Source organism: Oncorhynchus clarkii, chromosome 1, assembly GCF_045791955.1.
Source record: "Oncorhynchus clarkii lewisi isolate Uvic-CL-2024 chromosome 1, UVic_Ocla_1.0, whole genome shotgun sequence".
NCBI classification, from domain to species: domain Eukaryota; kingdom Metazoa; phylum Chordata; class Actinopteri; order Salmoniformes; family Salmonidae; genus Oncorhynchus; species Oncorhynchus clarkii.
The window spans coordinates 89,178,153-89,202,559 of record NC_092147.1 but is presented as its reverse complement, the minus strand read 5'-3'; the positions used below and the strand labels follow the sequence as shown (position 1 = coordinate 89,202,559).

Sequence of the window (24,407 nt, the reverse complement as noted above, 5' to 3'; positions counted from 1 at the left end):
CGTTCGTCGGACTGCCAGATGGTGAAGCGTGATTCATCACTCTAGAGAACGCATTTCCACTGCTCCAGCTCTCAAACATTTGATTTAGCACATTAGATCTCGACTAATATTAAGTACACACGTAAGCATAGGCCACTCCCAATGAGAACAAAACACTAGAATGGATCAGCTTTGGTGTGATAATTTTTTGTGCACAAACCCCCTCCTGAAAATGAACAAGGTGACGTGGGAAGGTCGTTTCTATGGCTACGCACAATTAGAAACTAAATATAGGATGCAACAGGTCACATAAGAAATGTCTAATTCCTTATTAAAACAGGGGTAATTGTTAATTCCTTATTCAACACAGGGAATTACTAATTCATGATTAAAAATGGGGAAATACTAATTAATTATTAAAAACAGGGAAATGGTCAACAACGACCCCAAAAAAATAGGGGGAGTGTAGCTTACGCACCACTTACAATTCACAAAAATATTTCAAGATATTTATTCATGGGTTTCTTTGCCATAATTCATATTTCAGTCGATAACCGCCACGTTCTTCAATCAGCATGAAATGTCAAGTATAACCACGCCAAAGCTGTTTACACTGGTGTGCTCATTACAGTTTATACACAACAGAAGCCAGCACACTATAAACAGGGGGCAAAGCCAACAACCAGGACACACACTGTTCTCATACAGTATCTCAATCACACAAGCTAGCTGACAGCAGTGGGCCGCTCTATAGTGACTAACGCGGACTGACTATAAAACACATCCAGCAACTCCACAAGAATCATTAAATTACATTCTGTTGTTGCATAGCTCTGGACCAGGGCGTAATGTGCAGGCTCTGACACAGCTCTGAGTCAACAAGCTGCACGTAACACCCTGGATCAGAGCTAGTCGTTGCAGTGCTTTGGCCTGAAAAACGGAACAAAGTAAGAGGTGGCACACTGGTCTGTAGAGCACACTGGTCTGTAGAGCCTACTGGTCTGTCAGTGAAAAGTAAAAATTTCAGCGCTGTGGTACAGTATGCATTACAAAAGTGTATATAACTCATTCACTCTTCCTAACTATTGTAAAAATCGGCTGGACGTTGTGTGGTTTGTTAAGGAAAGATGAGGTAGGAAGGTGGACGAAAACAACCTCGCTCTCCAAAGTCTTCCCTTAGTTGGATGTGTTACCATGTTAAGAACTACTGACAGCCAGAGAATCCAAGCCCACATTGTTCAGAGACATTTGCGTATCTTTCTCCACTCTCAAACATATGACATTAAAATCCTCAGCAATCTACAATCCTCCCACATCAGTAAACCCCCACCTCTTTAATATTTAACATCAGGTATCTTCCCATCGAAAAGCTAAAAGGACTCAACTTCTTTAGTACTATTGGGTGTTTTGCTGTTGATAACCACCACAGTGACTCGTCTTCTCAGAGAGAAGAACACCTCTCGTCATCAGCCAAGTCTGAAACCTTTTCAATGAGTCGGCTTTAGTCAAGCGAAAACCACACATCTGCAATCATGTTCTCTTTATCAAAGCACATTTCAACAGCTGAAAAAGAAATAAATATCTAATCTATAACATTGTGATCCATCCATATGATAACACTGAAGGCTGTTTTTATCTTGGTGTGTTTTTGAGTGTTCCAAATGGCACTCTACTCCCTATTTAGGGCACTACTTTTGACAAAAACCCTCGGGGGCCCTCATAGACCCCTCGGGGCCCTCATAAATCATAGGGCCCACGGGGCCCGTAAAGAGCCCATAGGGTCTGGTCAAAAGTAGAGCATTATAGGAAATAAGGTTTATTCTAGAAGCCTGCCTTGGTGTGGGATCAGTGGTCAGACGCCCAGCTTGTTGGCGATGGTCATGACCACTTTGAGGATGGGCATGAAGGCTTGGATCTCGCTGAAGTTGCTGCTGGTGACCACAGCAGTGTGGACCTCCAGGCCACGCTGGTAGTTCTGGCCCGCCACACAGCGGCTGATCTCATGTAAACCCCCCAGGATGTTGTTAGACAGCTACAGGATGAGGGGAGAATTTAAAGTTACTATAGGCATGTACAGATTTCCTTTGGGTCTGTTATGTAGTGGAGCACCATGACTGGGTCTGTTATGGAGTGGAGCACCATGACTGGGTCTGTTATGGAGTGGAGCACCATGACTGGGTCTGTTATGGAGTGGAGCACCATGACTGGGTCTGTTATGGAGTGGAGCACCATGACTGGGTCTGTTATGGAGTGGAGCACCATGACTGGGTCTGTTATGGAGTGGAGCACCATGACTGGGTCTGTTATGGAGTGGAGCACCATGACTGGGTCTGTTATGGAGTGGAGCACCATGACTGGGTCTGTTATGGAGTGGAGCACCATGACTGGGTCTGATATGTAGTGGAGCACCATGACTGGGTCTGTTATGGAGTGGAGCACCATGACTGGGTCTGTTATGTAGTGGAGCACCATGACTGGGTCTGTTATGGAGTGGAGCACCATGACTGGGTCTGTCATGGAGTGGAGCACCATGACTGGGTCTGTCATGGAGTGGAGCACCATGACTGGGTCTGTCATGGAGTGGAGCACCATGACTGGGTCTGTCATGGAGTGGAGCAACATGACTGGGTCTGATATGTAGTGGAGCACCATGACTGGGTCTGATATGTAGTGGAGCACCATGACTGGGTCTGATATGTAGTGGAGCACCATGACTGGGTCTGATATGTAGTGGAGCACCATGACTGGGTCTGATATGTAGTGGAGCACCATGACTGGGTCTGATATGTAGTGGAGCAACATGACTGGGTCTGTTATGGAGTGGAGCACCATGACTGGGTCTGTTATGGAGTGGAGCACCATGACTGGGTCTGTTATGGAGTGGAGCACCATGACTGGGTCTGTTATGGAGTGGAGCACCATGACTGGGTCTGTTATGGAGTGGAGCACCATGACTGGGTCTGTTATGGAGTGGAGCACCATGACTGGGTCTGTTATGGAGTGGAGCACCATGACTGGGTCTGTTATGGAGTGGAGCACCATGACTGGGTCTGATATGGAGTGGAGCACCATGACTGGGTCTGATATGGAGTGGAGCACCATGACTGGGTCTGATATGGAGTGGAGCACCATGACTGGGTCTGTTATGGAGTGGAGCACCATGACTGGGTCTGTTATGTAGTGGAGCACCATGCCTGGGTCTGTAATGTAGTGGAGCACCATGACTGGGTCTGTTATGGAGTGGAGCACCATGACTGGGTCTGATATGGAGTGGAGCACCATGACTGGGTCTGTTATGGAGTGGAGCACCATGACTGGGTCTGTTATGGAGTGGAGCACCATGACTGGGTCTGATATGGAGTGGAGCACCATGACTGGGTCTGATATGGGGTGGAGCACCATGACTGGGTCTGATATGGAGTGGAGCACCATGACTGGGTCTGTTATGGAGTGGAGCACCATGACTGGGTCTGTTATGGAGTGGAGCACCATGACTGGGTCTGTTATGGAGTGGAGCACCATGACTGGGTCTGTTATGGAGTGGAGCACCATGACTGGGTCTGTTATGGAGTGGAGCACCATGACTGGGTCTGTTATGGAGTGGAGCACCATGACTGGGTCTGTTATGGAGTGGAACACCATGACTGGGTCTGTTATGGAGTGGAGCACCATGACTGGGTCTGTTATGGAGTGGAGCACCATGACTGGGTCTGTTATGGAGTGGAGCACCATGACTGGGTCTGTTATGGAGTGGAGCACCATGACTGGGTCTGTTATGTAGTGGAGCACCATGACTGGGTCTGTTATGGAGTGGAGCACCATGACTGGGCCTGTTATGGAGTGGAGCACCATGACTGGGTCTGTTATGGAGTGGAGCACCATGACTGGGTCTGTTATGGAGTGGAGCACCATGACTGGGTCTGTTTTGGAGTGGAGCACCATGACTGGGTCTGTTATGGAGTGGAGCACCATGACTGGGTCTGATATGGAGTGGAGCACCATGACTGGGTCTGATATGGAGTGGAGCACCATGACTGGGTCTGATATGGAGTGGAGCACCATGACTGGGTCTGATATGGAGTGGAGCACCATGACTGGGTCTGTTATGGAGTGGAGCACCATGACTGGGTCTGTTATGTAGTGGAGCACCATGCCTGGGTCTGTAATGTAGTGGAGCACCATGACTGGGTCTGTTATGGAGTGGAGCACCATGACTGGGTCTGATATGGAGTGGAGCACCATGACTGGGTCTGTTATGGAGTGGAGCACCATGACTGGGTCTGATATGGAGTGGAGCACCATGACTGGGTCTGATATGGAGTGGAGCACCATGACTGGGTCTGATATGGTCCACTCCATATCAGACCCAGTCATGGTGCTCCACTCCATGGTCCACTCCATATCAGACCCAGATGAGAACTAACTGACATCATGGTACAGGAGTTGCGTTAATACAGAATTGTGTGATTTTCACGCAGAAAAAAAAAAAAGATAAAACGAGTAAGAAATATCTTGCTGTGTTTTGTACAGCAAAACTAAAATGCTTCTTATTGTAATTTCTGCTCTGCATCAGACTAATTTTGTGCTTCAGTTGCACTTCTCCACTCGGATGAGACTTCAGGAACGGCATTCTATCAGCAGATAGCGCTCTGACTGATGTGTAGCTACTTTTCCGCGTAGCCAACTTTTCTCTGGTAAAATACAAGATTAACTTCAAGCAAAACATTGGGAAATGTAGCTGGCTACATTGTCTCTATGCTAAACAGAAATATGATGGCCATGCATCGTTTTTGCAAAAAAAAAAAAAAGACAGTGCTTTTTAATTGTAAACTCATTTACTTGTGTGGCTGCCAGCCAAATGGCGTTCCACTTCTGTTGTCATCTGATGAAAACGAAGCTATTTTCTGCCAGAATGTGTTGCACTAATGTATTTTCTGTGAAGGAAAACTATAGCTACATGTCCCTGATCACTCTATTGAAGCAAAAAATCTAAAAACAGCCGACTTTCAATATAAAAACACAGGTTTTAAAAAACACAGATTATTTTTTTTGAAGGTGTGTGTGTTTTTAAACAGCAGATTTGTGAACTCTAAGGCTGGGGCCCTGTGGTAGAGTATCTGCTCTGTGTTCTCACCGAATGCTCTCTCAGCTTGTCATACAGGTACCCAAGGCGTTTCGATGCATCGTCAAGTTTCCTCTTTGTCTGCTGAGGAAAATAAATAAATAAATATATTGAATATTAGGATGTCAGACTCGAACAGCAGCACCTTCAGAATGGCTCTGTGTGTCTTATGCAGATAGACGGGTAGAAATTCTGTCTTTTGAATCACTAGAGCCGAAACTACCGTCTTGTGTAAAGACTTACTGGGTCTTGTGCGGCTAGCTGGCAGCGTTGAACCAGGCTGTCGAAGGTCTGCTTGAGGACCATGTGCTCTGCAGGGATCTCTCTCTGCTCCACCCTCTCAGCCGGCAGCGCCTGGAGGAGCTGAAGGGACACACAGGGGTTAGAGATCTGCCTACCTATAAGTAACTGGTATCCTGACTTTAGGGGTTAGAGATCTGCCTACCTATAAGTAAGTGGTAGCCTGACTTTAGGGGTTAGAGGTCAGGCTGCCAGGCCTTTAATAAGAAAGTAAATGGTAGCCTGACTTTAGGGGTTAGAGGTCGGCCTGGCAGGCCTTTAATTCGAAAGTAAATGGTACTGGGTTAGGTTGGCACTAGTCTCATGCTACCAGAAATCCCACTGTATTCTGGCTCCAGAACTGGCATGGAGAAACACAGAAGAGACGAGATTGTCACTGACCTGTACGCTGGGCTCCTGAGGGGCCCCTGGGGGGAACTGCTGCGTGCGGCTGGGGTCGTGGCCCTGCTGTCCTTGGGGCTGATGATGATGGCCCTCCATGGGGAAACCCCCCATAACAGGGGCGGTGATGGGAGCCGGAGGGGTGTAGTTGTCTGGGACAACCTGAGACACGGACAGAACACAGATTCACACACTGGCAGGTTTATTATTACAGACATAAAAGCTTCACCTTATACTGGTTAACATACAGCTAAGATCTTACTGCATGTTTAAACACGTGAAAGTACTGAAATAGCAAAGACCCGTCTACAACATCTGGAGAACATGGATTCACTGAATACTGGTTTACATACAACTAAGATTGTAGCTATTAACATTTCCAAGATGGTCAACTGGTCCTGGATTGGACAAATTGGAACTGGTCCACATTTATCCAGTCTGAGCTAGTCCATGTTATCAGAGAGGATGGGGAATCCGGTATGAAGGTCATTTATCCAGAGGAGATACCTTTTTCTTCCTAGAACCCCCTCGTACTGCTGGTGGGTCATTCCAGCCATCTTGTCCTATAGATAGTGAAAGATGAATAGTCAGCCACAAGACACCTGACGCTTTTTAAGAATCCAGACAGCAGCCAAAGCCAAGAAGCCTAGAGACCTGGAGATCCATGGAAAGTTCTGGGACATTAAGTTGAGCAGGGTAATTTCTCAATCTCTTAGGAGGATAAATTAAGTCTTAAAAATCACTTTCAACTCTGAAAAACAAAAAAAGGTATTTCCACTCGAGTAGCAACAAACAGGCCACTTCAACAGACAGCAGGCCACGGCCAGGCAGCAGGTCACTTCAGACAGCAGGCCAGGCAGCAGGTCACTTCAGACAGCAGGCCAGGCAGTAGGTCACTTCAGCAGACAGCGGGCCACGGCCAGGCAGCATCACAGTGCAGTTAGATTGGACACACTGACTGACAATAATAACACATTGTTGTTGCATTATCTTCACTACATGGCATAGCCTAATACTGTGGTAAATTTACATTTTTTAGTACTCAAATATCATAAACTTAAAACAGATATTTCGGTATTAAATTAGTAAAATGTAAATCACCAACAACAGTGATTTAGCATGGATTATTTCACTACATCGTTACATTGTTTGTTATAAATCAAAGACCGGCTCAACGCGTTCCTGTAAAATCATGTGACGGCACAAGCAAACACCTTTCTACATGTCTGCATTAACACAGTCTTATCCCTCCAAACCTATCCCTGTCTGCATTAACACAGTCTTATCCCTCCATATATAAACCTATCCCTGTCTGCATTAACACAGTCTTATCCCTCCATATCTAAACCTATCTCTGTCTGCATTAACACAGTCGTATCCCACCATATCTAAACCTATCCCTGTCTGCATTAACAGAGTCTTATCCCACCATATCTAAACCTATCCCTGTCTGCATTAACACAGTCTTATCCCACCACATCCAAACCTATACCTGTCTGCATTAACACAGTCGTATCCCACCATATCTAAACCTATCCCTGTCTGCATTAACACAGTCTTATCCCACCACATCCAAACCTATACCTGTCTGCATTAACACAGTCTTATCCCACCACATCTAAACCTATTCCTGTCTGCATTAACACAGTCGTATCCCACCATATCTAAACCTAGCCCTGTCTTATCCCACCAAACCTATCCCTGTCTGCATTAACACAGTCTTATCCCACCATATCTAAACCTAGCCCTGTCTTATCCCACCATATCTAAACCTAGCCCCGTCTTATCCAACCATATCTAAACCTAGCCCTATCTGCATTAACACAGTCTTATCCCACCATATCCAAACCTAGCCCTGTGTACATTAAGTCTTATCCCACCATATCTAAACCTAGCCCTGTCTTATCCCACCATATCTAAACCTAGCCCTGTCTTATCCCACCATATCTAAACCTAGCCCTGTCTTATCCCACCATATCTAAACCTAGCCCTGTCTTATCCCACCATATCTAAACCTAGCCCTGTCTTATCCCACCATATCTAAACCTAGCCCTGTCTTATCCCACCATATTCAAACCTAGCCCTGTCTGCATTAACAGTCTTCTCCCACAATATCCCTCTCTGCATTAACAGTCTTATCCCACCATATCTAAACCTAGTCCAGTCTTATCCCACCATATCTAAACCTACTCCTGTCTGCATTAACAGTCTTATCCAAACCTATCCAAACCTATCCCTGTCTGCATTAACAGTCTTATCCCACCATATCCCTGTCTGCATTAACAGTCTTATCCCACCATAACCCTGTCTGCATTAACAGTCTTATCCAAACCTATCCCTGTCTGCATTAACAGTCTTATCCCACCATATCTAAACCTAGACCTGTCTAATCCCACCACATCCAAACCTATCCCTGTCTGCATTAACACAGTCTTATCCCACCATATCTAAACCTATCCCTGTCTGCATTAACAGTCTTATCCCACCATATCTAAACCTATCCCTGTCTGCATTAACAGTCTTATCCCACCATATCCCTGTCTGCATTAACAGTCTTATCCCACCATAACCCTGTCTGCATTAACAGTCTAATCACACCACATCCAAACCTATACCTGTCTGCATTAACAGTCTTATCCCACCATATCTAAACCTAGCCCTGTCTGCATTAACACAGTCTTATCCCACCATATCTAAACCTATCCCTGTCTGCATTAACAGTCTTATCCCACCATATCTAAACCTATCCCTGTCTGCATTAACAGTCTTATCCCACCATATCTAAACCTTTCCCTGTCTGCATTAACAGTCTTATCCCACCATATCTAAACCTATCCCCGTCTGCATTAAAAGTCTAATCACACCACATCCAAACCTATACCTGTCTGCATTAACAGTCTTATCCCACCATATCTAAACCTAGCCCTGTCTAATCCCACCACATCCAAACCTATCCCTGTCTGCATTAACACAGTCTTATCCCACCATATCTAAACCTATCCCTGTCTGCATTAACACAGTCTTATCCCACCACATCCAAACCTATCCCTGTCTTATCCCACCACATCCAAACCTATCCCTGTCTTATCCCACCACATCCAAACCTATCCCTGTCTTATCCCACCACATCCAAACCTATCCCTGTCTGTCACTCTCACTGTCACCTTCATCATCGTCAACAAGGGGAGTACTCAGCCAAGGGAAGTACCCTGAAAGTTAAACAAGGGGGACAGCTCAATCAGAAGCATTTATAAATTAACATTACGTTATTCACGTCTCAAATCTCACTACACATGATTTAGTATTTATAAAAGAGACAAGTGTTAAAGAAGGAATGGTGGATTCTTGTTTAAGCATAAATGAATAAAGATATGATTAAAGATGACTATCACAACAGATAAACAGTGGTGTTACAGGCCTGTGTCCCAAAATACACCCCATTCCCTTTATAGTACGAGCCCCGGTCAACGGTAGGGTCCTACTGACGGTACGTTCCCCGGTCAACAGTAGGGTCCTACTGACCGTACGTTCCCCGGTCAACGGTAGGGTCCTACTGACCGTACGAGCCCAGGTCAACGGTAGGGTCCTACTTATCGTACGATCCCAGGTCAACGGTAGGGTCCTACTGACGGTACGTTCCCCGGTCAACGGTAGGGTCCTACTGACCGTACGAGCCCAGGTCAACGGTAGGGTCCTACTTATCGTACGATCCCAGGTCAACGGTAGGGTCCTATTGACGGTACGTTCCCCGGTCAACGGTAGGGTCCTACTGACGGTACGTTCCCCGGTCAACGGTAGGGTCCTACTGACCGTACGAGCCCAGGTCAACGGTAGGGTCCTACTGACCGTACGATCCCGGGTCAACGTAGGGTCCTACTGACGGTACGATCCCCGGTCAACGGTAGGGTCCTACTGACGGTACGATCCCCGGGCAACGGTAGGGTCCTACTGACGGTACGATCCCAGGTCAACGGTAGGGTCCTACTGACCGTACGATCCCAGGTCAACGGTAGGGTCCTACTGACCGTACGATCCCCGGTCAACAGTAGAGTCCTACTGACCGTACGATCCCAGGTCAACAGTAGAGTCCTACTGACCGTACGATCCCAGGTCAACAGTAGGGTCCTACTGACCGTACGATCCCAGGTAAACAGTAGTGCACTCTACCAGGCATAGGATGGCAACACATGAATTGCATCATGGTCAGTACCTGTAGGAGGAGGAGCAACCGACGGAGCAGAGAAGGACTTGACAGCCGGGGCTCCAGGACCTCCTTGTGGGTACCCAGGTCCCAGGGGTGGGTACGGACCAGAGGGGGGACCTGCAGGTGGGCCCTGGCTGTGAAGGTGAGACCCCCCTGGTGGGTACATGCCGACGGGGGCCCCAGGTTGCTGGTAGCTGAGTGGCATGGGGCCTGAAGGGAGCGAGGTGGGGGTGAAGCCTGACGGAGGTGGCCCTGGGCTGGGCATGGTGGGGAGGCCGCCAGGGGCAGAGAACGGAGGCAGGGGGTGTATAGCAGGTCCTGGAGGTCCTGGAGGAAAGGCAGAGAGGCCGGGGCCACCTAGTCCTGCAGACATGGGCTGCTGTTGTGGCTGGAATGGCTGGAGTGGAGAGAACCCTGAGCAGACAGGAGACAGACATGTTACATCAAGACCAGTCTGGAGTAGTGTCTGGCAGGTGACAGAGTAGTACCTGGTTCAGCAGGGCACAGCTTGTATATTACGTTCAGATTGAAACATGTTTGTTCTACATTATATATTTCTATGTCACATACACAAGTACAATGAAATGCCTTTCTTACAAGCTTCAAACCCAACAATGCAGCAATCAATATCAAATGTAGCACTAAAAATAACAAGGTAGAACAAAAACACAGGATAGAAAACCAACAAGATTAAGTCAGTAAGCATACTACACACACAGGGTCAGTTCCAGACATAACACCTGCTGAACACGGCCCTGGACGGAGGGCGAGTGCCTACCTGGGGCAGTGGCAGGATGTTGAGGGTAGGCTGGCCGTAGTCCTGTACGTGGCAGCCCACTCGGTGGAGGAGCAGGGGAGGAGGGTGGCAGACCGCCATACGAAGGAGGAGGCGGCCCTCTGGAGAGAGCAGCAGCCTGAGGAGTGAAGACTGTCGTCATAGGAGGCTGGCCAACCACTGACATCACAGGAGGAGGAGGCTGGCCACCCACTGACATCACAGGAAGAGGAGGCTGGTAGGGCCCCTGGAGAGGAACATCATTTACACACAGCCGGCGTCCCAAACGGCACCCTTTTCCCTTTATAGTGAACTACTTCAACAGTAGACTGGAACGCAGCCACAGGAACACACACGAGAGAATAACACTATACCAAGCTGATGTTTCACAACATGAACTCTAGGAACTGCTATGATATCTTCAAGTGGAGATTAGATTCATCGATGTATAAATCAATGGAAATACATCTGTTTACTTTGTGTTTTATAATCCTCAGTCATTTGTGTGTGTGTTTATTGTTGCATTCATTCCTAAATACCGTCTGTGTTGGTGGTTGTGTTTGGACGGGGACAGCAGGGGCCTGAGCGGGGGTAGGGTTGCCCCCAGTCACCCTGACTCTGTTGTAAGGGCACGGTGGGGGCTGTTGCCCCCCTGCAGCTCCTCCCTCTCCCTGGGCGTGGAACAGCCGGTCTCTCATCATCATGATGCAAGCCTGCAGGAGGACAAACACCACAGAACAACAACACAGTTATAATAGTACTGGAAATATTTCCAACAGTTTGATGCGTCCGCCTGCAGGAGGACAAACACCACAACACAGTTATAATAGTACTGGAAATATTTCCAACAGTTTGATGCTTCAGCCTGCCCGAGGGGGTAAACTATAAACCAGGGAGTTAGCAGGCTAACTTACCCATTTCAAGCTTCTCAAATAATAATAATAATAATAATAATAATAATAATAAATCATAATATTTAGGCATGGTTTTATTGACTCAACAGCCAAGAACACATGGATGTTTAGCTTTGTTAATGAACCAGAAACTGTGTAGTAATTTCTGGTTGTTGATCAAAGTAAGCTGACTAACTCATTGATCCTGCTCTGCAGTACAGCCCTCTGGAGTAACAGATGGTAGGAAAAAACCCTTTCTGGACGACAACAACATTAGTTCTCTTTCACCAGGCAAGATCAACGAAGCACAACTTACATATTAAAATGCAGGTCTGAACACGATCCAGGAGAGAGAAAACACAGTGTCTTTGAAGCATGAGGACACGTTTAAAACACTTCCTGGTTGATAAGGTATCTGTGAAGAGGAGTGGGAGGTTGTGTTTACCTGGTCTGAGGTGTCTGGCAGGTAGGACAGGGCTGTAGCCAGGCTGCCTTGTGAAGCTAGGAGACCAGCGTAGTGAGTCAGCTTGTCAGCCAGGACAGGACTCTGTACAGCCACCTCGCTGTTCCTCAGACACTCCACAGACTTACGCAGAACCATCATCTTCTCTACCAAGTCCTGGCGGTCAATCACACAGACGACATAATGTAACTAACTACCTGGTTACTACCACGTCAATACAGATGGTATCTGTGGCCAGTTATCACATCACATCATCATAACGCTTGGGTTCACTTGGAAAAGTGACTTCCATGGTTAAATGAAGGACAAATATATAGATAGATATATAAAAAAAACGATTTCTTACCTCTAAAACCAGGGGAGATGAGCAGTCCCTCTGCAGGGCCCAGCATTCCACTAGTTTCTCAATGTTCCCAGAGCAAATGTAACAGAGACATGCCTGCAGACAGCGTTTCTCTGTCCTCTCCCCCTCCAGACGCGACCCCAGGGTCTCTACAGTACCAGGAGAGGGCGGGAGAGCAAGGAAGAGTGGGAGAGAGAGGAGGAGAGGTTAGATAGAAGATGTAACAGAGGTCAGTTATAGTCCAACCAGGAGAAAGGGAGGGAGGGGTTAGGAACAGGAAACAGAAGAGCAACCCAGCACAGAGATCAGTTATAGTCCAACCAGGAGAAAGGGAGGGAGGGGTTAGGAACAGGAAACAGAAGAGCTACACAGCACAGAGATCAGTTATAGTCCAACCAGGAGAAAGGGAGGGAGGGGTTAGATAGGACTAGAACTGACCTCTGTTACATCTTCTACCAGGGGAAAGGGAGGGAGGGGTTAGGAACAGGAAGCAGAAGAGACCATCAGGTACAATCAGGTCTCTCTTCTGAAATAGATTTGTAGTGACTTGCAGAAATAAGTTCTGAACTCAAGGTAAAAGCAAGTCGGGGTTTACTGATGCCTTTGTTTACGATCCTCAACATCTTGTTCTTACCACACAGATGAGCAAACTCTTTGGGGTGAGCGTAGGTTAGGAGTGCAGCGAGAGCCTCCTTCCAGTTATCCAAGGCACAGCTCTGCACGATGTCTCCCCAGTTCTGGGTCACCACGGATGAGATCAGCTGAGGACGGTCGACAGTAAACTTAACCATGTTGTATGTATTCATGTTGACTATGTTGATTATTTTGCCCTGTTGATATAAAATAACTATATTCTGAACTAAACTAACTTTGCTAGCTAGTAATCAAGTCATACAAATATGATATAAATCAAATAGCCGTGAGGGTAAGTCCCAAATGTCCCCCGTCTTACCATAGATGCTGTTCCTCTGCTCGTCCAGGTATGTCCCCTGTCTTACCATAGAGATGCAGTTCCTCTGCTCGTCCAGGTATGTCCCCCCCTGTCTTACCATAGAGATGCAGTTCCTCTGCTCGTCCAGGTATGTCCCCCCCTGTCTTACCATAGAGATGCTGTTCCTCTGCTCGTCCAGGTATGTCCCCCCCTGTCTTACCAGAGATGCTGTTCCTCTGCTCGTCCAGGTATGTCCCCCCCTGTCTTACCATAGAGATGCTGTTCCTCTGCTCGTCCAGGTATGTCCCCCCCCCGTCTTACCATAGAGATGCTGTTCCTCTGCTCGTCCAGGTATGTCCCCCCGTCTTACCATAGAGATGCTGTTCCTCTGCTCGTCCAGGTATGTCCCCTGTCTTACCATAGATGCTGTTCCTCTGCTCGTCCAGGTATGTCCCCCCTGTCTTACCATAGAGATGCTGTTCCTCTGCTCGTCCAGGTATGTCCCCCCCGTCTTACCATAGAGATGCTGTTCCTCTGCTTCTCCAGGTATGTCCCCCCCCGTCTTACCATAGAGATGCTGTTCCTCTGCTCGTCCAGGTATGCCCCCCCCCCCGTCTTACCATAGAGATGCTGTTCCTCTGCTTCTCCAGGTATGTCTGCTGGGTCTTCTGCAGTAGCTCCTGTCCTCCACTGATCGCCAGCAGGATGGCCTCAGCGTAGCGCCCCTCGTTCAGACACAGGTCCACCGCTCCCTCAAAGTTTCCCACCAGCAGAGCCTGGCTGATCAGACCATCTGCATCTAATACAACAGGAGCATAAAGCAACTGAATGAGATACGGGAGAGTTACAGTCATACAAAAGGGCCAGTTACCAGGACAACAGATTCATATTAAGACTAAAAAAAAAAGGTTTTACGTTGAACATTCTATTTGTTATGTGTCCGGGAAACCAGTCCGTACTGTTTAGATTTCACAGGAAGAGAGAGCTGAAGTCACGTCCTACTGCTGGGATACTGAACGGAAGACGAGCAGTACCTGCTGAGACAGGGATTGGGAAGCTGATCTTCTTCTCCTTGTCTTGTGGTTGTGGTGGGATCTGACTGAAAAAGTCAGAGGGCGAGGATGAACCCGGAGTCTTGGTGGAGTCAACCTCATCCCCGGATTCTTCTGACCTCTGGAAACGAAACGAGGACAACGTACTTTTACAGAAGGTTGGCGGTGATAATATAAAAAGGTGACAGGATTCATGTTGTTATGAACAGAGACCACATATCGCTTCTGAAACTCGTCACTGCCTTCTAGTGGACGGTGGAAGAAATGCAGTCTAGACGAGAAGTAGGACTACTATAAAAGAGAATGGGCTATGAAGAGGTTTGTTCCTGGACTGACCTGAGTAGAGAGAAGCTGTATCTTCTCAGCCAGATCGTTGGCATCCACTCCGTGTCCGTTAGGCTGCAGATTCTTCCCCAAGCAGGTGGATATCTTTCTCTCTAAATCCTCTTTGCTGAAACCCAAAAGTCTCAGGAATTTGACCCGGGCTTCATCTTCAAAGTTGACCTGCAAACATCAGGAGGTGGACAACATTAGAAACCTAAACAACCCTTACAGAACTTGTGTTCATCATATGTCGGTCTTGGCTCCCGAGTGCCTTTCTATCCAAATACATTGTACAGAGAAGCCTACTGTTCATGGAAATGCATCATCTCCATAGGTGTTCTGTGAGTCCTACTACTGTCCAGTCGGAAGGACAGACAGGGACACAGATAACTGGACTTTTTAAAAACATTTTGGCAATGAAGCAACTTTTCTACTTAACGAGGGTCAGATGAATTCATGGATACCATTTTAGCATGCTAACAGTTCCAGGAGACTTCCAGTCATTGTGCTAACGCTAGTTAGCAATGGCTCCCGAAACTACCTTCAAAACTGCATACAGAGGCAAAAAATGGTATCCATGAGATCATATGACCCTGGGTGAGGAGAAAAAGGGATTAAATGACAAAAATGTCACACCGTCTCTATAATGTTACATTGTTTGACCCTGGGGTATGTAGAAAAGTTGCTTAATTGCCAAAAATCGTCCATTATTCCTTTAAAAAATGAACCTTTCGTGCCACTGTGCAGTGTCATAACACCTACCAGGAGAAACCTCCATATATCCTGTTCAGAGTCTGTGGGGGCCTTGTGGATCTTGGCCTGGCAGTAGTCTGACAAGGATCCAGATTGCAGAGCAGCCTGCAGCTCTCTGGAACGTTGGAGGAGCTCTGTTTCCGTGGTGACCTGGCTCACAAACACCTGCCTGGGGACAGGGACGGGCTGTGGGCTCTGGACTGGAGCCTTAGGACTCTCAAAGGTGATCAGCTTCCCACCAAACTACAAGGAGAAGAGAATAGGGGGGGGGGGGGGGGGGGGGTACTATTACTATGATGCAGTTATAATACATTGTAAGACTTGTCATAAGCACGTACTGTCCCTTTAAGATTAGAGCGTGACAAAAGAGTAGCACTTTACGTCATGCCAAAGAATAGACTTTAACCGTGTGTTTCCACCATAATCCACGGGTTGTCATGCCTAAGAATAGACTTTAACCGTGTGTTTCTACCATAATCCACGGGTTGTCATGCCTTACTGCTTAAACATATTGGGGTTCCTCACAATAGGCATTCACTGATGTTATTTACCTTCTGAAATACATTTTTTTTTAATATATATACATTTTTTAAAAGGTCAGGTACATTGCACTTACAGCGAATGAGGCTCCTACGGGCCTACGAACCCACTTGGGGGGCTTCTTCAGCGGAGCGACGAGGGTGGTCTGAGGGGTGGGTTGGGGAACTTGCAGAGGGGGCAGCACCTGGCCTGTCCCAAACGGATCCATGGTGTCAAAGGACGAGGAGATCTGTGGGAAAGCACCACACAAAGACTGCATTCCAATCTAAATATTATATAAAGGAAAGATAAATGAGCAGAGGTCTTTAAATTATTATTATATTTTTACCTTTATTTAACTTGGCAAGTCAGTTAAGAACAAATTCTTATTTTCAATGACAGCCTAGGAACAGTGGGTTAACTGCCTTGTTCAGGGGCAGAACGACAGATTTGTACCATGTCAGCTCGGGGATTTGAACTTGCAACCTTTCAGTTACTAGTCCAACTCTCTAACCACTAGGCTACGCTTCCGCCCAAATGAGGTCTACAACCATACCAGGCTAGACACCTGACTACGCCAAAATGTCCCCTGGTCAAAAGTAGTGCACTACATAGGAAACAGGGAGCTTTTGACGTTTTAGCATTTAGCAGACATTCTTATCCAGAACGACTCCCAGCGGCAACACTGGATTGTGGGTGGTTTCCTTTAGACAGTAAACAGACATGGGTCACAGATGGAGGCTCTCTACCTGATCAGCCCTGCTCTGCTGCTGGGCCTCCAGGCTTCCTCCCATCACGCTGTAAACACTGATCCAGCCGTCAAACGAGGCCGCCGACAGCAGCGCTGGGTTCCTGGGACACCACTGGATGTCAAAGCACCACTGATTGGTCGTTGGTAATTCATAGATCACCTAGAGAGACGGGAGAGAGAGAGATTGGATCACCACGACATTGTAGAAACAGATCACCTAGACAGAGGCATCTGAAGAAGCCCTGAGCAGGGAAAGATGGCGGGGGCTTTGTGATGGGAGGCCATATGCACCACATGACGCCATGAGGCCTTTAGAACAGAGCAGAAAAGCAGGTACCTCTCCAGTGTTTGGGTTCCAGCAGAGGATCCTGTTGTCTTTAGCACTACTGAGCAACAGCTCTGGGTCTGCTTGGCTCCACGCTATGGACAGAAGTCCCCTGAGGAGGAAAAACACCAAGCCTTCATCACCGACGGTCGAAGCTCTCTCTCTTTTAACTTCAACTATGAAACAACAACAGCCGCCGAGCTAGAAGAACTCATTGTACTTTATTAATCCATTTAAAAAAGGAAAATGTGATTGAACCACGTAACACATACAACACCACTAAAAACACAACCAACGACATACAGACAATTAAAGTGGCACAACACCAACGTATAAAAAAATAAAAATAATAATGTTTTATTATGTGAATTACTATGGTTAGATATTACTGCACTGTTGGAGCTAGAAACATGAAGTACTTAGCTCCACCTGCCATAACAGAGACCATATCATCACCATCATCATCACATAACAATTCCAGCTAAAGTGATGTGTGGCACAATGTCCCAGAGGCTCACCTTGTGTGGTTCTCCAGGACTTTGAGAGGGGACGTGGCAAAGCGCAGGTCCCACATCTGAATGACTGGCATGCGGTCATCTTCTGAGGCCAGGACCAACTGTGTGGCCACCTCGGGGTGCCAGAGCATCCCTGAACAGTGCATCTATAACACAACACAACATCAGACCAGAGCATCCCTGAACAGTGCATCTATAACACAACACTACATCAGAAGAGAGCATCCCTGAACAGTGCATCTACAACACAACACTACATCAGACCAGGGCATCCCTGAACAGTGCATCTATAACACAACACTACATCAGACCAGAGCATCCCTGAACAGTGCATCTACAACACTACATCAGACCAGAGCATCCCTGAACAGTGCATCTATAACACAACACTACATCAGACCAGGGCATCCCTAAACAGTGCATCTAAAACACAACACTACATCAGACCAGAGCATCCCTAAACAGTGCATCTACAACACATCAGACCAGGGCATCCCTAAACAGTGCATCTACAACACATCAGACCAGGGCATCCCTAAACAGTGCATCTACAATACTACATCAGACCAGAGCATCCCTGAACAGTGCATCTGTAACACAACATCAGACCAGAGCATCCCCTAAACAGTGCATCTACAATACTACATCAGACCAGAGCATCCCTGAACAGTGCATCTACAATACATCAGACCAGAGCATCCCTGAACAGTGCATCTGTAACACAACATCAGACCAGAGCATCCCCTAAACAGTGCATCTACAATACTACATCAGACCAGAGCATCCCTAAACAGTGCATCTACAACACATCAGACCAGGGCATCCCTAAACAGTGCATCTACAACACATCAGACCAGAGCATCCCTGAACAGTGCATCTACAATACTACATCAGACCATAGCATCCCTAAACAGTGCATCTGTAACACAACATCAGACCAGAGCATCCCTAAACAGTGCATCTACAATACTACATCAGACCAGAGCATCCCTAAACAGTGCATCTACAATACTACATCAGACCAGAGCATCCCTGAACAGTGCATCTACAATACTACATCAGACCAGAGCATCCCTGAACAGTGCATCTACAATACTACATCAGACCAGAGCATCCCTGAACAGTGCATCTATAACACTACATCAGACCAGAGCATCCCTGTTGCTGTGGTCACTAATCTACTGTACTCACCCGGTTACTGTGGTCACCAATCTACTGTACTCACCCTGTTGCTGTGGTCACTAATCTACTGTACTCACCCGGTTGCTGTGGTCACCAATCTACTGTACTCACCCTGTTGCTGTGGTCACTAATCTACTGTACTCACCCTGTTGCTGTGGTCACTAATCTACTGTACTCACTAGTCTACTGTACTCACCCGGTTGCTGTGGTCACTAATCTACTGTACTCACCCTGTTGCTGTGGTCACCAATCTACTGTACTCACCCTGTTGCTGTGGTCACTAATCTACTGTACTCACTAGTCTACTGTACTCACCCTGTTGCTGTGGTCACTAATCTACTGTACTCACTAGTCTACTGTACCCACCCGGTTGCTGTGGTCACCAATCTACTGTACTCACTAGTCTACTGTACTCACCCTGTTGCTGTGGTCACCAATCTACTGTACTCACTAGTCTACTGTACTCAACCGGTTGCTGTGGTCACCAATCTACTGTACTCACTAGTCTACTGTACTCACCCGGTTGCTGTGGTCACTAATCTTGATGATGGGCTCGTTCTTCCTCAGGTCCCAGACCACTGCTTTCCCACTGGGGTTTGCAGAGGCCAGGATGTGTTGCACCTGTCTGTTCCACGACACTACACTGATATCTTCAGGAGGCTAGGTGGATGGGGAGAGAAGGAACAGCACTGTTACAAATATAGATATTCCTCCATTAATTAGTGAGTGGAGAATGTCATGGCACACATTTTAGAGATTAACAAAACAACAACAAAAAATTAGTTATTTCACATCAAAAAGCAAAGCCAAAATTCCCAACACTGCCACACTGTGGAAGACTATCGTCACAGGCTATTTCTCTGAGACTTCAGTAATATCTTGATAGGGGGAAGTGTTAGGTTATTTATTGTTCCCACCAGCCCACACATGTTAAATCCAACACACACCAGACAACCACACACACACACACACACACACACACACTTTCACTCTTACCTCACAAAGCTACAAAGAGGGGAAAACATGGAGAAAACGGTTCAAAATTAAATTAAGACTCACCAGCCCACACATTTTAAAGCCAACACACACCAGACAACCACACACACACACACACACACACACACACACACACACACACACACACACACACACACACACACACACACACACACACACACACACACACACACACACACACACACACACACACACACACACACACACACACAGGCTTTCACTCTTACCTCACAAAGCTACAAAGAGGGGAAAACATGGAGAAAACGGTTCAAAATTAAATTAAGACTCATTCCAGGGATTTAAATCACCTGGAATTACCCACCATTTTGATTTAGAGAAGAAGTTGAATGGAAATAGAAGAGAACGGGACAAACTTCCCCCCCAGAGACATTTACCTGTGACTTTGTCCCGGGTGTCATTGGATTGCTGAAATTGTTCAAATCCCAGATGTAGATCTCTGAATCGTTTGCACCTGATGCCAACAGATTACTCTGAGAGAGAGAGGAGAGAGAGAGTGAGAGAGTGAGAGAGTGGAGTACATTCAAATGAGAGAAAAAAAATACATGTGACGAATATGAAAGAGAACATTGGATTGAACATATCCTTTAAGTGTTCATATTAAAAGCTTCATTTAAATGTAATTTAGTAGCCATTTTAAATTGCATGTCAAACTACAAGTGAGAAATGGGCCAAAGCCTTGACTGGCTGCTACCAGTATTACCTGAAAGGGGTTGAAGTCTAGTGCTCTGACAGGCCCAGTGTGTTTGTCAGACTGTCCTATTATTGCCTCTGCCCCTGATGTTACGATGGCTTCTGGGCTATACACCGTTACCATGCCATTATCACTGCCTCCAATCAGTCTCCCTCCCAAACCGTCTTCTCCTGCTCCAAAGTTCACCCACACCAGACTATGGAGCCTAAGGCACAGATATCAAAAATCAAATGTTATAGGTTGAATCGTATGTATTGATACAATAATATTATATATATATATATATATATAAAACTTGATAACTCGTATAGTATTGGGTTAGCAGGTCATTGTTGTTGCTTACCTGTTAGAAGTAGGTAGGGACCCCTTGAGCTTCATTCCCAGGGAAGGATCGGCAAAATCCACCTGGAATATTTCCAAGGCGGCAGTGGTGTTGAATGACGCATCCAGCTGCTGAGCTGACGTGCCTGTTCCTCAACAACAACAACAACAAACAGACCAACAAAGAAATCTAATAAATCACAAGAACTCAAGAAGTATGTTATTCAGAATTAAAAGTGAAGCCTGTTATCATCAGTTACACAACTCCTGATTTTTAGAAGCCTGCTCCCAAGTCTGTTTATGCATGCTTGCCAAGTTAGGCAAGTTGGCTAGATCGCATAAACAGATCTGGGAAGAATGCCTAAACATCTGGAACTATCTACTGTATAAGTGCATGACAGTCCTGATACACAAAACAGTTCTGACCTACCTAAGATTAGGTAGAAGGGTTAGAGTTAGTGTAGGACAGGTATGGACAGGCCTGATACAGGTAACATTTGGTGCCCTACCTAAAGCCAGGCAGATAGGGTGGTGGGGCGCAGGACTCCATGCTGGATGAGCAGTCCTCTGGATCTCTTTCAGCCTCATCTTTCCTCTATTGGGCTAGGATGCCTCTATCAAAGTCCTAAAAAAAATGGAAACAAGCACTTTTAATGACGTTTCAATACGGGGTGCATTCAGTTCAGTTCAACGTGTGCAGCATTCTTCAACAACTTTTGAGGTCTGTTTGCTTCTGTTTGGTGGGTGTACCCTGATCAATATGGGTGTGACACATTGAGATACATAAATCACCAGTGTGACCATTTGTAGCTAATCGCACAATATTGTGCAGCCCACCATACACAATAGCCCTCTGAGCCACCATAATCACACCGTTCTTCTCTTCAGCACCGTTTCCATTGACTAAATCGTTGAACATAGCCAAAACATTTCGAAATGTTTTTGGCTACGTTGAACAAAGTTTTGTCATATTGAATATACCCCTGACGTTATGACCCCTGGAGTGTATTCATTACGCAAATTATGTTGCAAAACGTTTCCTCCAAACTGAAAAAGTTTTGCAACGAAAACGAGAGATTCTATCGGAAAAACTCAGGTAGGTCTGTCTCAGTTGACTTCTTAAACGGTACAAAGTTTCCGTTGCAAGACGTAAGGAATAAACCCAAGGTAAGCGTATTGCATTGGGCAGTAATGGACGTCATATGGGGATAGCCGATTTCTAAACACTATGAACCCACCTACAGCTAACTAGCAAACGTTAATAGTTTCTGAATAATCAAAACAACATATTGTAGGGCGTTACAGTAGCTAGCTAGTTAGCTACGTAACATTCCGGGATGGTTAATAAGATGAAACAATTTACTAAACGTTAGAAGAATCAATTTCAATCACGTGTCATGAATCAACAACACGAGAAGGAAGCGAGCCGTTAGATGGAGAGCTGCTGGGTGATGAGAAAACGTTGAGCTAGCTAACATCCATCATTTGGTTAGCTAGTAATACACGTCTGTCAACGGCTTTTCTTCGTCGTAATGTATATGTTCTATAAATAGATAGGTAGTTAATGCTGGTTGAGCTATTAGCTATAAACCATCCCTGGTTCAACCAATTTATTTAGTTAGCTAACGGTAGCTAGCTAGGCTAGTTACCGATACGTGTCGTTGGCTTCTGCTAGAGCTTGACAGCTAAATCATGCAGACGTGTCGTTCAGTTTATAAATCTAGCAAGCTAGCTAAAAGCTAGAATAAATATATTCTAACACTATATTGTTAGTACCCCCATATCTTCATATAAAATACTTACGTCTGAATTGATGATTATCAATCTTTCTAGCTTACAAATGATGTAGAAAACCACCGGGCACTCCCAACGTAATCCTGGATGTTTATCGTCGTCTACGGTGGCCGACATGGTATCAAATATCACAGCAGTCAGTATCTTGATTTGACCTGTAGCTGTGTTTTGCAATGTTTTCAGTTCAGTAAAGATTGTCTCGCCTATTCATATGTTAGTAGTTGAAAGTACTGAATAGATTTTCTTTTTTTTTCAAAATAGTATTACATCTATAACTATACATTTTAATTTCCTGATGAACAATGTTGCAACTAGCTTCAGCCAGACAAACATACAGTGCCTTCAGAAAGTATTCATACCGCTTGATTTTGTCCACATTTGTTTTTTTTTATACACGCAATACCCATAATGAAAACATGTTTTAGACCTTTTTACAAATGTATTGAAAATAAAAAATACAGATATCTCATTTACATAAATATTCACATCCCTGAGTCAATACAAATTAGAATCACATTTGGACGTGATTACAGCTGTGAACCTTTCTGGGTAAATCTGTAAGAGTTTTGCACACCTGGATTGTACAATATATGGTAGTGAGGAAGCCCGATTGCGGGCAGCGGGAGAAGATGGAACCAGATGGATTTTAGCCGATATTCTACACATTTTCTTATCGATGAAACGTTTGATCTCAATACAGTTTTTTGTTCCCAAAACTATATGTTATGAAAAGAGTGGCCTAGGTTTTGCAGACTTTGCAGTTTGCAATTTTTTGGGGGAAATGTGCGTTTTTTAAAAGGGGCGCAAAGGCGAATTGAGTTATTGCACACGCGCACCTCACAGGGTAGTGGGTCCCTAACGGACATAACGCAGATGTGTGCAAGAACACGCCAATAGGATCTCGCTAGCTCATGCTTGGCTCATTTGTTCCCATTGGAAACGAGAGGGTGTGGTCTATCTTGGTTTACTTATAAAATCTTCGATTCATTGACGTCTTGGTAGGCAACTCTTTCTTCTTCTTTTTTTGAGATAGGGTTGGCAGATCGCATCCAACTTTTAAGGTGTATCACCGCCACCTACTGTAGTGGAGTGTGAGGCCAGTCACAGCCCTTCTCCTCCTCCTCCTCCTTCTTCTTCTTCTTCTTCTTCTTCTTCTTCTTCTTCTGTGGGGGTTTATCGACAGTTGGCATCCAACATGATGGTGCATTACCGCCACCTACTGTACTGGAGTGTGAGCCAGAGACGGAGAAACTAAATCTTACCTGCCAGCCCCATTACTCTTTAAAAAAAAAATCGAAAATATTTGAGACTATATCTAATGATGTTCTACACAATACACTCTTTAAACTAATTTCCTGTATCCCCTCCTCCCTCATACTAGATCTCAGCCTCTCTTTCCCTCTGATACTGCCCACACTAGCAATACATGCTCCACGGTCTCTGTTTCCTGGCAATAATCACACTTTCCTGTTGGATGCTTTCATCCATCACGTTTAAGGTCTTATTCAACCGTCTGTGTCCCACCCTTAATCTTGTAAAAATAGCCTGCTATTTTCTGTCCCTTCCTGCCGTCCTCCCCTCTCCGACTTTCCTCTGTACTTGAAATAAATGCTTGCCCTTACTATCTCTATTCCACTGCTCCTGTCATCTCTGCACCATCACTGTCCATATCAGGCTTTTAACCTGTCATCTCTACACCATCACTGTCTATATCAGGCTTTTAACCTGCTCCTATCATCTCTACACCATCA

General features: G+C 45.9%; 1 protein-coding gene across 3 annotated transcripts; it reads right to left on the bottom strand.

The window, feature by feature from the left end:
* Positions 1-474: 474 nt before the first annotated feature.
* Positions 475-22,805, bottom strand: LOC139413792 (protein transport protein Sec31A-like). Of its 3 annotated transcripts, XM_071161555.1 has the most exons (26): positions 22,666-22,805; positions 21,372-21,487; positions 20,885-21,008; positions 20,551-20,746; positions 20,225-20,320; positions 19,332-19,472; positions 17,634-17,776; positions 17,128-17,227; positions 16,789-16,950; positions 16,137-16,289; positions 15,530-15,763; positions 14,780-14,947; positions 14,426-14,564; positions 14,012-14,190; positions 13,095-13,221; positions 12,464-12,609; positions 12,100-12,273; positions 11,301-11,474; positions 10,765-11,008; positions 9,993-10,400; positions 8,947-8,991; positions 6,290-6,345; positions 5,783-5,944; positions 5,345-5,464; positions 5,114-5,185; positions 475-2,011 (listed from the first exon to the last, which is right to left on the bottom strand). In XM_071161555.1, the coding sequence occupies exons 2-26, from the start codon at positions 21,448-21,450 to the stop codon at positions 1,832-1,834; spliced, it is 3,822 nt and encodes a 1,273-aa protein (XP_071017656.1). In that variant the 5' UTR covers positions 21,451-21,487; positions 22,666-22,805; the 3' UTR covers positions 475-1,831. The 3 variants fall into 3 exon arrangements, with proteins under 3 accessions (XP_071017656.1, XP_071017665.1, XP_071017674.1); XM_071161564.1 differs by lacking the exon at positions 8,947-8,991 and having other exon boundaries at positions 16,137-16,313; XM_071161573.1 differs by lacking the exon at positions 8,947-8,991.
* Positions 22,806-24,407: the final 1,602 nt, after the last annotated feature.

Coding starts and splice junctions, on each gene's coding strand:
- LOC139413792 (XM_071161555.1), bottom strand. CDS start 21,450: ATGAGGCTGAAAGAGATCCAGAGGACTGCTCATCCAGCATGGAGTCCT. Junction 15,764..16,136: donor CCGTAGGAGCCTCATTCGCT/GTAAGTGCAATG, acceptor TTCTCCTTGTAG/TTTGGTGGGAAGCTGATCAC. Junction 5,465..5,782: donor CTCAGGAGCCCAGCGTACAG/GTCAGTGACAAT, acceptor GTGTCCCTTCAG/CTCCTCCAGGCGCTGCCGGC.